This window comes from Corvus brachyrhynchos, unplaced genomic scaffold (assembly GCF_000691975.1).
Source record: "Corvus brachyrhynchos isolate BGI_N302 unplaced genomic scaffold, ASM69197v1 scaffold94, whole genome shotgun sequence".
Classification (NCBI taxonomy): Eukaryota; Metazoa; Chordata; class Aves; order Passeriformes; family Corvidae; genus Corvus; species Corvus brachyrhynchos.
The window spans coordinates 11,767,278-11,780,197 of NW_008238330.1; the positions used below are offsets into that span (position 1 = coordinate 11,767,278).

At 40.1% G+C, this 12,920-nt stretch overlaps 1 protein-coding gene across 1 annotated transcript in view; it reads left to right on the forward strand.

The window, feature by feature from the left end:
• Positions 1-5: 5 nt before the first annotated feature.
• Positions 6-12,920, forward strand: part of EAF1 (ELL associated factor 1) — a gene marked incomplete at its 5' end in the record, with an annotated part of 19,594 nt that continues 6,679 nt past the window's right edge. The window contains 4 exons of the mRNA XM_017734604.1: positions 6-15; positions 3,030-3,124; positions 6,482-6,618; positions 9,138-9,304. Coding sequence (XP_017590093.1) covers positions 6-15; positions 3,030-3,124; positions 6,482-6,618; positions 9,138-9,304 — 409 coding nt within the window. The remainder of the gene's footprint in view (positions 16-3,029; positions 3,125-6,481; positions 6,619-9,137; positions 9,305-12,920) is intronic.

Genomic DNA, 12,920 nt, shown 5'->3' on the forward strand with positions numbered 1-12,920 from the left:
TTCCACACCACCGCTGTGAGCGCCTCCCCCGCGGCCGCCCCTTCCTCCCCGCTCTCCTCCCGCTCCCCATGTCCCGTCCCCCGGCTGCGCTTCTCCTTCTGCCGCGCCCACCCCGCTGCTCTCCTCGCCTCCTTCGCTCCGCCATCGCGGGGCTTCGTGCCCACTCGGCGCCTTTCTTACCCGCTTCCCTCCTGCCCCCTCATTGCCCGTCTCCCCCTTTCCCTCCTGTCCCCTTCAGCACCCGTCTCCCCCCTTTCCCGCTCCCTCAGCCCCTGTCTTTCCTCCCCACGAGCGTTTTCCCCACAGAAGGCTCCAACCCGGGAAAAAGGGGAAGGAGGAGGCTTGAGCGAGGCAGGCCAGGGCGAAGGAACAGCTTTAGAAAGTTTGTCATTAACAGCTTGGAAGCATGAGGGGATCCCCTCCGTAAGGGGGTGGCTTTGCCATTTTGTTTTGTTCTCTTTGTGGCACTTAACTGCAGGACAGGTCCCACCGCAGGCCTCGCCTGGAGAGGCAGCGGGAGCACCCGGAGTTCGGTTTTTAACTGGGTATTTTCCTGATGAAGCAACGTGTATCCCAGCAGACCTGTCCCTGGCTGTCCCGATTCCAGACAGCTGTAATAAATCACTATCCCAGGAAAGCAAGCAGAAAGGACTCAGGCACATACAGTAATGTCCAATAAATGCAAGATAAATCCTGAGGTAGGGTCTCGAGCAGTTATGAATAACTGAGAGAACAGTTTGTTTTATTTTTTAAGACACCATCTATTATTCCAACTGCTCTATTTAGCCTTAGGTGAAATTAATTCCATATTAGAAGACTGTTTTGAAGAGGAACTCGCTGTATCCCTGTACTTGAATTCTGTCGGCAAGAAATTTGAGCAAAATGAGTCCAGGTTGTTTTACTAAAATGACTGGTAAACCATCAAGAGTAAATGTAAAGAATACTAAACTTATAATTCAGTAATTTTCTATGAAGGTGGGGAATTTATGCAGACAGCAGCAGGATATTTTGGTTTATGATGCACAAATTTAGGCCCAGTCTCATGGCCCATATTCATACACCACAAGTAGTAGTTTCAGTGATATTGGTCACCCAAGTGCCTGATCCTATGTGAATTAAACCCTGCCCATATCCAGGTAGAAATGAACTGGATTTCTAGAATGGAAAGTGCTTCAATAACCAACTTCCTAGGGATTGCAAAGCCAAAGCTCTTCAGACTACAACTGGAAGAATTCAGTTTTATTTCAGAAGATCTTTCTGTATGCTCTGTTTTCCATCTGTGGCTTTCAAATGAGATTTCTTCGTTGTCTGGTTATAATTTTTTCCTTAAGTGTTGTTCTGGAATGATTTATCTGGGATCCAAACATTATATTATTTCTGTAATCCTCTTCATACAAACTACAGTGAGGATTTTGTAGGCTACATTTGTTTTGACCTTCTTAAAATACTTCATTCCTTTATGTAATGTTTTTGAAATACTGTACAGAGAAATTTGATTATCCTTGAAAAACACATCTTAAAACCATGGGATTTTTGGGAAAAGAGCTGTGGGTGTATTTGGAGGGAAGTATGTGCTCTCGATCTACGTGAGGATTAGCCAAGCACGTGCCCCTAGTAAACTAACAAAATGAAAACGATTTGTTGGGTGTTTGTTTAAAGTCACTCTATATTGCAATACCTAAGAAAGAAGTCTGATAGTGGTATTTCTTTTAAGTTATTGGCTGTGCTATTGAAACTCTTGATCCCATTTTGGCAATGACACTAGCTCTTGTACAGCTGGTTTGTTTTATTTAGCAAGCTTGCACATAAAGTAGGTGGGAAACAATAGCTAGAAACAGATTGCACAGATGAAAATGAAGGTTATGATTTGATCTGGCAGTTAAGGCATGAGGATTAAGTCAAGTGTGTCTGATCCTGCTTGTTGTGCTGTCAAAGTAAAACTCAATTAAACATTAGCATCTGCTTAATGAGAATTTATTACAAGCCAGGGTTAGGGGTTTTTTTCCTGCAAACGTGTTTTTTATAGTGGAAATTATATTTTAAATTTGTTCTGAGGTACTAATTTCATAGCTAATGCAGTAATTAAAAGCCTTGATCGTGAATATAATTGCACCTCTTCAGATCCAGGGATGCTAGAATTGAGTGCAGGCTTCTTTTAAAAACAAACACAAAGCAAACTAGCCTATATCTCTGTGGTTTTATTTCACTTCGTCTAAATCCTCTCTTAAGATATTAGAGGTTCTGATACGTTTTTTTCTGGGTTTTTTATGGCTCACAAGCACAATAGAATAATGAGGGGAAAATACTTTTAACGTATTCAAATGAATACGTTAAAGAGAAGTACCTTTATTGGGATACAAAGCATTCTATACAACAGAGCAAAAATGAGTGTTAGTTTAAAGCCATTAGAGTGCCTCCCCTTACTGATGCTTTCTGTCCACATGCTTTGGACCAGCATGGAGACTGCTGAATTAAGATCAGCACCTCTTTCTGTCCTCATAAGTGAGACCTGAGATCTCCACCCATGTGGAGATTTTAGCGCTATTGTGGAGTTGAGATGGCTGTTAAAGAGCCTGAAATATCAGAAAGACTAAATGAGTGGGTGTCATTAAATTAGTGTTTGTCACAGAGAGAGTCCTCAGGTTTGGAACTAACTGGCAAGAGCTAAGCAGAGCCCAGGGTTTTGGAAGTTGTTACTCTTTTGAGTTAATTGGTATAGTTTTATACTTGCCTGCAAAACCAAGTGCCACTCAAAGCCTGGGTTTTGGAGAAGTCTCCTTTTGGTGTTCAAACACACAGTCTAGAACCTTATTTCCATTTTAGAAAGGAAGTTCAGAATACAGTACCATCACATGGCTGGGTTGCTATGCATAGACACAAAGTACTGGTGTTATTCCACCCCTGCTGTAAACACTAATGTGTGCTTTCCCATTCCCTATAATCCAGTAAATGTATGATGGCTTTTTGCAGGGCAGGTCGATGCTTCTGGAGACTCTAACAAATGTAATCACAATTGTTTTCCTCTTTAGATGATTTTAAGCCAGCATCAATTGATACGTCTTGTGAGGGGGACCTCCAAGTGGGTAAAGGAGATGATGTTACCATCACTTTGCCACATATTCCAGTAAGTCTGTTATATATGTGCCCCTGTTTACTCTCCAACAAATTTGCAGTGTTGTTACAGTCTAATGTAAATGCTATTTTCACTTTCATCTTTATTAACACTGTGGGTTCAATATTTAAGCAGCTAGACTTGTAGTTGTTTACCTTAGGAAAGGGCTGTGCAGCTGGATCTTTGTAAATGGATACATTTGTAAGGTTGCAAATTGTTCTTTACTTTTGATTCCTTCCTTCCTACTCTTCCTTGAAAGACAAGGAAACTTTTACTATTGGCTGAATCTGTACACCTGGTTCCCATCCATTTTCAGTGCTATGGCTTGCTGAAGAAAGGCAGTGTGACTTGGGCTTCAGTCAGGGTTGGATGTTCAGAACCCACAGGCGGACCAGTAAGCATATTCCTGCCCTTACTCAAACATGTACAGATAGGGCATAGAGGGTTCCCTGCCTTCAGCTTTATCAGTGGAAGCAAGGGGACAGTTCTGGTGAGTGGCCATGAAGTGGTTTCCCATCCACTTTCTTCTCTAATGATGCCATAAAGATCTACTGTGTGAGGATGATGGTCAAACAGCAATAAAACAAGTGATCAATCTGTTTATAGGTGCAGCTGTTTTATAATTGACAATTCAGTGGTTTCCTTACCAAAACAAAAGAAAGTGCTTGTGTGCTGGAACTGGACTTGTTTATTAGCTGAAGTTAATGCTCTGTGTCAAGCCAATAAACCAGAATTCACAGACATCAATGGGTCTGGTGGCTGCAGGGGGGCACCAGTCAGTTTGGAAGCCATGTGTCAGATCCTTTTGGTATTGTTCATTCCAGCACACCCGTGGTTTTAATTGGTAGGTGATGGTAATTCTCACTGAATGAAGCTGTAGCCTGCTTCACCCTGCTCCTTTTCTTTATATGGCCTTGGTCACCTTCAGTGCTGCAGGAGGTCTCATACTGGTTTTTGTCTATAGAAATGATGAGCGTGGTAGTGCTATTGGAGAGCAGGTAACAGCGTAACTAACAGCAGCATTCATCTTGGATTAGTTGGAAGCACTGTTGCTCATTCATCTTCTGTGTTGAGCAGCATCACTTGTAATGTTTTCCAAATCTCTGTACTGAGGAGCTTAATTTGATTCTCTTCCCTTCAGTATGAACAGTTTAGAGTAGGCTCCAAAGGCTGAGGCAGCCAAGCTGCTCTGTGTATGTTGTTCCAAGGCAGTGCTGTCTGTGTTCTGGACAGAGAGCTGGAAAACACTTGGAAAATACTGGAAAAGAGTGAGAGGTTTTGAGATCGTTTCATCCTGACAAGGTTCACTGAATTTCTTGGATGTTGCTTTGCTTCCCAGTTGTCCAACAACCAGGTAGGATCCAAATTCTGAGTTGAGGTTTTCTTTTTGAAATTGCCTAATCACTGGGAATATCTCTGATAATTTGTTCGGTGGAGATATTTTGGTGTCCCTTGCAGCTTGGATAAATTGAAGTACTATTTCTACATGTGGAATTTAGTGACTTTAATAGTTGATAAACAGTCTGGATTGGGGAAGTGAAAATTCCTGTTTGTTAAAGTACTACAGAAGGAGATTATAGAAGATTATAGAATATCATGAGTTGCAAGGGTCCCCACAAGGATCATCAGAGTCCGACTCCTGGCCCTGCACAGAACAATCCCAAGAATCACACCATGTGCCTGAGAGCATTGTCCAAACACTTCTTGAACTCTGTCAGGCAAAAAACCCTCACATGTGAAAACAATTCAATTAAATGTTACTTGTTTCACCTACCTCCTTCTGTCCTGTAATCAGCAAAATCTTATAGCCACTGTTATTTAGGCACTAACATAAACCCTAAACATTTAGTTTTAAGTAGAAGAGTGGGACTTAATTTGCTTAAACACTTGCATTTCTGCTTAATGTTTAGCCAAAATCACAGCCTTTGCTGTAACCATTCTGGGTAGCAGAATGGTAGCCAACAAACTTTGATCAATTTGCATTACGTTTGTGCATTATACGTTTCCTGGCTTAGTTGTCAACAGCAGGCAGGGTTTGACTTTCAGCTTTCTTTTTACTCTCTTAAATGTTGCTTTCCTCTCTTAAATGTAGGAATGATAAAAATGTAACATGCCTTTGAAGACTAGACTTTCTTGAGACATCCTTTCTGAATCGTATTTCTGAATCTCTCTTACTGTGTCTTTGTTAGGAACTCAGATTTTTCACACTTACTGTTCAGAACCCATTTTAAATTCAAATATATTCTATCTATAAGCAACACGGAGAATAGGAATTGCTTCCAGAGTAGTTAAAATGTGATTGTTTGTTTTTGCTCCTCAAAATAAAATACAGTGCAGGGTTTTTTCATTTGCTCCCTGATTTTGGTTGCTTTCCTACAATATGTGCAAAGGTGCATAGGAATAAACATTTATTTTTTTAAAAAAATTCTTTTGTACGGTATCTATACATTACAGAGAAGTCTGAGAATGTTTCATAGCTGAGAACATAACCCCTTGAATAACAGCTTTTTAACATGGCCAGGTGTGTATCCATGCTGTTATGTGCTTGTAGACCATGGATTCAGCCAGCTGTAACCCCAAACCAGCTGTATGAACCAGCCTGTGCATAGATGCAGTACAGCTGAGCTTAGTCTCTGCATTACCAGTTAGCCAGTGTGCAATACCACATGAGTTTGTTGTTTTTGTTTCTTCTCAGTCTAAGCCTTTAGACTTTTAAGGTTCTATGCAGCATTTTGGGGACTTTCTGGAAGGCATTAAAATACCCCATTTGCCTTTGAGAAGACATTTCAGTATAATTGCATAGGCATATGCATGCTAATCTGATTTTGAAGAAGGCAGCTGTTCTTACATAGTTTGTGACAGTTGCTTGTAATCCACTGTGAAAATACTGCCATATATATTTATGTAAGATATTCAATGCAGTTTAAATTTTTTTTCAATTGACCACATATTTCCTTGAGCAATAGTTCTGCTACACAAATAATTAGAACTTTATTTCTTATCCAAACCCATGATTTCTACAGCAGAAACATCAAGAAGATGTGGGGATTTCATATAAAACATGCAAATTTAGTTATGCTGCCATTTTGGGAATGAGAACTGTAAATAAAGGCAGCCATGGAGAAGATGTTTTGTCACTGCAGAGACACTTAAAATGATGAAAGGCATAATATTACTATGAGGAAATGTCTGATCTACTGCACATTTTCTCTGTATTTTTCTCTTCGTGAATGAGTATTTCCTGTAGGAACTAAGCATTAAGTGCTTAGCCTCTTTTTCAGAGCAAAAGCTCTGAAAAAATTTTCGTATTCATAAATTTTTGGGCAGGGTAATATAACCAAACAAATACGTGTTTTTTCTTTGTACCAGGGTTCAACTCCACCAATGACTGTCTTTAAAGGAAATAAAAGGCCATATCAGAAGGACTGTGTGCTTATTATCAATCATGACACTGGGGAATATGTGCTGGAAAAACTCAGTAGCAGCATTCAAGTCAAGAAAACAAGGTAAAGCTGGGGACAGGGTTCTTGATAGGATTAATTCTTGCTGAATTTTCTTATTAAGATTGGGTTTTGAAACAGAACTCTGTTATTTTGTAGTGATGTTTAATTACTAAGCCTTAGCTTTACATGGCCAATTATCATGCCTAAAAATGCAAATAGGAGTGTGAATCCAAGAGTAAAGAATTTGTAAATTCTCCACTGCTGAAATGACATAATTATAGTTTGCAATGAAACACCTGTGATGATTTGAGGCTTTAGAAGCCCGCTGAAGGATGGGATTTGTTTCAGGAATCTCTGGTTAGCCAAAAAAAACCCATGAAAATATTAGACTGTCAAAAGGATTATTGGACTTTCTAGGTTTGTTCGCTCCAGCTTCCTGTGGGAGTCATGATGTTTCAATAACATAGTCTTAGGGAACAAGGAACACTCATTCCCATATTGGATAAGCAATATATTATGTGGAACACAAGTACAAAGCCTCCAACTGGTGAAGGGGTGGGCAGAGCTGTACAAATAATGGTTGTGGTGTTTTGCCTAGAAGAATTGATGAAGCCAGAAATCCTTTCTGACCAAATACTCTTACTTTGCTGCAGAAATGCTACAAAGCATGCAGCTGGAACATTTTTAGCAGTCTTACTGCTCTGCAAGTCCCTGAAGTGTCTGGATTTTTCAGCATCACTGGACTACAGGCTGAGATCTAAAGAGAAAGCAGTTGTTCAAATGTCTTGTGATGAAGAAACTCTTAAATAAGTTTAGAAGTTTTACATTAAAAAACCACTTTATTGCAGTATAGAGCCCTTAGCTGCTAAAACTACTAGAAATGTGGGTTGCAGCTCATCAGTAGTTGGCTGGATGTTTGCCAAGAGCACCGTGAGTTCAAGGTAAATGGACTGTAACACTCCTCTGAGTCAGTGATGTGAAAACTCATCCATGTAGCACTCATATTGTCCAGTGGATATGAGCACATCAGAGATGAGATTTGAATTTCCAATTTCAGTTCTGCTGGACATTGTCAGAAGAAGCAAGGAGAGGTGCAGGAGAGCCTGAGTTCAGTGGGATGTTTGGTTACGCTGAGTTCTGGGTCTGGTGTGCGGAAAAATACTTCAGTGTTTTTCAGGCAGAGGGAGGGTAATAAAAAATTTGGGGATCCCTGTTTTAATGAATAGTGCTTTGCAAAGTCATTCACTTTCTAAATCAGCAGTGCCATTTTTTTTTCATGGCTACTTTGATCTTTAATGACCTGTTGACACTCTGTGGGAACAGGGCTTTTAGTGTTAACACCTTGATGACATTCACAGGGAAGTGAACTTACTCCACATAAAACTGTCTGTAGTTCCAAGAGCATAATTAACACCAGAAATCTTTGGCTTTTGCCTTCTACTTGATACAGTGAGTATATTCCCAACTCCTCACTTCTGCTGTAGATGGACTGTGTAAGCTGCATTAATGTGGTATCCACTAGCTGCGTGTTACTGATAAATGACGAGGGGGTTCTCTGCAAGGCTGAATCTAGAGTCCACTCAGGCACAGAGATACCCCAGTAAATGCTCAGTGTACCAGCTCCACAGGTGGTTTAGGTGAATTCCCAGGAAGTTCAACACGGGCTAGTTTAACTTACCTCTCAGTGGGATTAGTTTCCAGACACAAAGTTTAACAGTTCTGAGCTGGCACCCTCCTAGAACAGAAACTGAACTCTAATAGCCACAAGCTGCTTCTGTGCTGCACTACATAAAGCCATAACCCCAAAGGCTTTGGTGTTACACAATAAATACACCACACCCTTTAACCTTATTACGGTGTGCCATAAAGGAACCTATTTTGGGTTTGTGGTTGGTTTTTTGGGTTTCTTTTTCTGCCAAGGGTATTGGATGTTCTACAATCTCAGTCACATCAGAAGTTCAGTAAAAGGCAGAAATACCTGGTTTGAATTGAACACTTAGGCATAGTGTTATCCTGGAGACTATTTTCCACTAAGGAAAGAGCTTAAACTGTTTTGAAGGGCTAACAGCAAATGGATAAAAACCAGGAATTAAATGCTTGTATACTGTATTTAGCAGTAAGAATGATTACTCTAGTCAAGTTGACCTCTAAGAGAGTTCAGTTTGAGATGATTTAATTGCAAGTGAGAAAATACTTCTTTTGCTGTGATTGTTTTAAGTGGGATTTTGTTGTGAATGGATTTGTATTTGCTTTAAATTACTATGATTGATTATTCTTTTTTAAAAATACAAATACTAATTGCTAAATTAAAGCCTTCGTTGATGTTCAAGTAGAGAATTTGGCATCACTGAATCACATCTGGATTTGAAAATACATTTTGTAAGGGTGTTGCAGTGTAGTATGTTTCTTTGTTATTGAAAGCAAGTGTTGCATACAGAAAGCTGTAATTCACTCTTCATCTTTGTAAAACAAAGTAGAGATCTGTACAAAAGGAAGTCACAGATGATGCATTAGCACAAGGGTATTGAAAAAGCTGAACATAGTTGCATATAGTTGCTGAATGTGTCTGGTTGTTTCTTCAGAGCAGAGGGCAGCAGTAAGATCCAAGCCCGAATAGAGCAACAGTCTGCCCGAGCATCTCAGCCTCCTTCACAGTTCAGAGCCCCAACCAAGCCAGCAGTTGGACCTAAAACTTCTCCTTTGAAAGATAATCCTTCACCTGAGCCTCAGCTGGATGATATTAAGAGAGGTAAAGAAGGGTTTGTAGTTTCTTAAGTTTTGATTGGTTTTGTCTTTCTTCTTTATGATAAAAACTGTGACTCTGCAATTTCTAAAAACATTCAGGGATTAAAAGATGGTGCTTGACAGCTGTTTTGTCTTCTTTATGTCTTGTTTCTTTGTTCATCTTAGTGAATTATTTATTCTCTTCTACTAGATATTCATACTGCAGTCTTCTCTGGCATGAGAAAACTTCCTCTTGCTGGATAATTTTCTCTCTTCCAAACTTTTTCTCTGTTCTGAAAAGAAGAAAAAAAATAATGTGAGTTCAGAGACTCTGTAGCTCAGTGCTGGACCAGTTGCCTGTGGTCTTAGGCAGCCACAACAGCAATAGCAAAGCCTAATGGTGCAAGGTCTCGTTTCGCAGTCAAGTCTCTCGGAGAAGGTTACCCTGCACTAAGTAAGGCTGGAGCCACTGCTTGATGCGATGGAAGGGCTAGGGCTGTGTTCCCAGCACAAGACAAGCTTGCACCATGCCAAGCAGTGCTGCTAGGCGAGGAATGAGAGTGAACAACCCTGCAGCTTCCCCTCTTCCACAACCACTCCTTTGCAGCTTTGACACATCTGCCATATGGTTGCTAAAATTTTATTTTAGAAGTACCTTAAAGGAATGGTTGGCTCAACTCACTCTTCTGCTCAAGCACTGCTTTGTCTTAGTGCTCTGCTGTGGGCAGGATGTACTTTCTTTGTCCATGGCCTTTTTTTCCTACCTGTTTTTGCTGTGGATAATACAGTCAGAATGAGGAAGGCTTTAAATTTTTGTTTGGTTCTTCTCTGGCACTGGCGCCAGACACAATTATTTTATTTTAAGCTTGTTCTTTCTGTCTGCTTTTTTGTCTGGGTTCCTTTCTCTTTTTTCTCTGTCCCATATAACTATTTTTGTCTGTAGATTTAGCCTGTGTTAATTGCCCAGATGATGTTAATTACTCCGCAGGGTATTTTTCAGTTCATGGTAATCACTAGGTGACATTTTTGCTGCTAAGCTGTGTGTTTGCATAGGTGCTGACTGGTCTCACTTTTCTGCAGCAGTAGTGTTTTCAATACTTGGGTGCTGGTCAGCAGCCAGAATCAACGTCTGAGAGATTCTGTTGGCTACAGTTCCCTTAGCTGCATTGTTATTTTTGTTTTCTGTGTAATAGGTAAGGAAAAAGATAATAGGTGATATATCAGTTTTTTAATTGAACCAGTTGTGGATTTTAAATGTCTTTTCCTGTAGGGTGTAATAAGTTACTTAACCTTTGGGGCACTTTTCTGTATACGTACAGCAATTTGTAAAGGTTGTATTACAGTAAAATAATTACATTTGTTTGGGGTGACACCTGTTCAAAGAGATGATTTTCTAGTGGTCTAAAGTATAAGTCACATTGTTCAGAGCTGTCCTAATATTTTTTTTGCCACCTGATCATGTTTTATATGAAAGTACCTCCAAATAAATAACCTCTGGAGTTTTGTTTCCAAAATCAAAGATTAGAGCACCTGACTTGTACTAAAAATAGGTCTTCAATTTAATGCTTTATAGGGAGAGTTGTACAAAGCCCCAGAAGAGCCAAAGGCCTGGTCAGGGGTGTTTTTTGCTTACAGTCTATAACTTTTTCCAGCTTTGATGATCTAGAGCGTCAGCATTGCTAAACCATTTATATCATAAGAACCTACTTTAAAAAGGTAGAACTGAAATGGCACCATTCCACAATGAAATGTAGACAATGACCTGTAAAAGCCGTAAGGTAGTCTGCAATCCTGTTACCTTCCCTTAATGTGTGTTTTTATGAACACAGACTTGCAAGCTCTGAAGAGCCTGTGTTCTTTCCATTCAGGTAGTAGCTTTCGTTTTGGTTGAAGTCCTTCCTCTGTACAAAAGAAAGATAAACAGAAAGCTGAAATTCTGTGGGTTTCGTTTAATGAACACAGCACAGAATGTAAAATTCCCAAAGGAGGTGCTTGAAAGGATCTCTGGCACTTTGACACTCTCTTGCTTCCAGTATGCTCTACTTAAGGGTGTGGTAAGACACAACAGCCCTCATGATGTTTCACAGTAGTTTAGTAGTGCAGTGCACGTTTCTGCTTTCCCTGGTACCCTCAGCTGTGCATTTCCACCGCTCCCCTTACAGACAGATGAGCTGGAAGTGAACTTCCGGGTAGTGCAGTTCTCTGTCTCATTACACAGCTGTCTGAGGACAGAGTCAGAGCATCTGAGAATTGAACCAGTCAGTCCTCCCATGCACAGAGGCTTTTGGGAGGCTGTGTCTAGGGTTTTGCACATGTGGAATCCTTTCCCCTGCAAGCTTCCATATTGTCCTCTGGTTTGAAGGGAGCATAGGAGAGGGTATGAGCTTGTTCTTTTGAACACTCAGCTACATCTGATAATGTCTCATTAAGCTGTGGACATTTGCACACATATACCACAGTACAGCCATTTATTTGTACAAAATAATTTATGTTTATCAGACATACTTGTCCACAGCAGAAATCTTTCCAACAGCATTGATATAATTACAGCATGTAACATATTGATACATGTCAATAATAATTGACATAATTACAACATTTGGGAAAAAAACCCACAGAAACATATTTCAGGTTTTAAGACTCAGTGTTTAAAAATCTGAGCAGATTTTATTTACCTGAAATGTAGCTGTGGTATGTGAGGATTATGTCATAGCGCTGTGTTTGTCTCTCAAGAGCACCTCAATCCAATTTTCTGCACATCGGTATAAAATACTGCCTCTTCTAGCTGCCATCTCCACATGCTCACAGTGCCAGTATCAAGTTGATTTCTCCACCTTGCATTCTATTATTAACAGTAAGTGTTCCACTATGGGCATTCAAACTTAACCCTCCCTAAAGCTGAATGACTTTTTTCTGGAAGTTCTTGGTATTCTTGCAGCCTAAGGTTAGGGCTTTAGTTAAAAAATCTGCATAACCTATTGGAATTGAGAAAAGAGGTAGGAACAGTTAAACAGTGTTATGGTATTTGATACTGAATATATACAGAGGACAGTGCTGTTGAGAAAGGCTGTTCTGTTTGGATAATGATTTCTGAGCTCGAATTTTATTTTTTTTTTACTCCAAAACCTGCATTGCCTGCCAGTGTAAAACAGTAAGCCATTTTGTCTTCTTGAAAGAAATCTTACAGCTGCAACATGAAATGTAGAGAAGTTAAGGTTCTCAAAGCAGTTCAGCCTTTTCAGGTGATATAGACTCAATTAAGGCAAGTGTTCAAAACTGTACTGTATGGAAAGCTTTTTTAAAAGTAACTGCTGCACATCCTGACTCTTGTCATCTTTCAGACCCCACAGGCGCGTCGACACGAGGTGTTTGTTCTTACGGTGCAGAAAGATCTAGGAAAGGTCAAACTCTTCTGTTGTGTGTACACATACACACACAACTATTTTAATGGGAAGCACCACAAGGAAATGTTTAACCCATGTCTTCAGTACCTATAACTCTACTAAGCATAGCAATCAAATGGGAAAATGCAAAATCAAACCATTGTAAAGCAGCCTTGTTTTTCCTATAAGGCTTTGATGTCATCATTGGCTTAGTCACTGACAGTGTGAGACGAGTGTTTTGAACAGAATTCCTTAGTG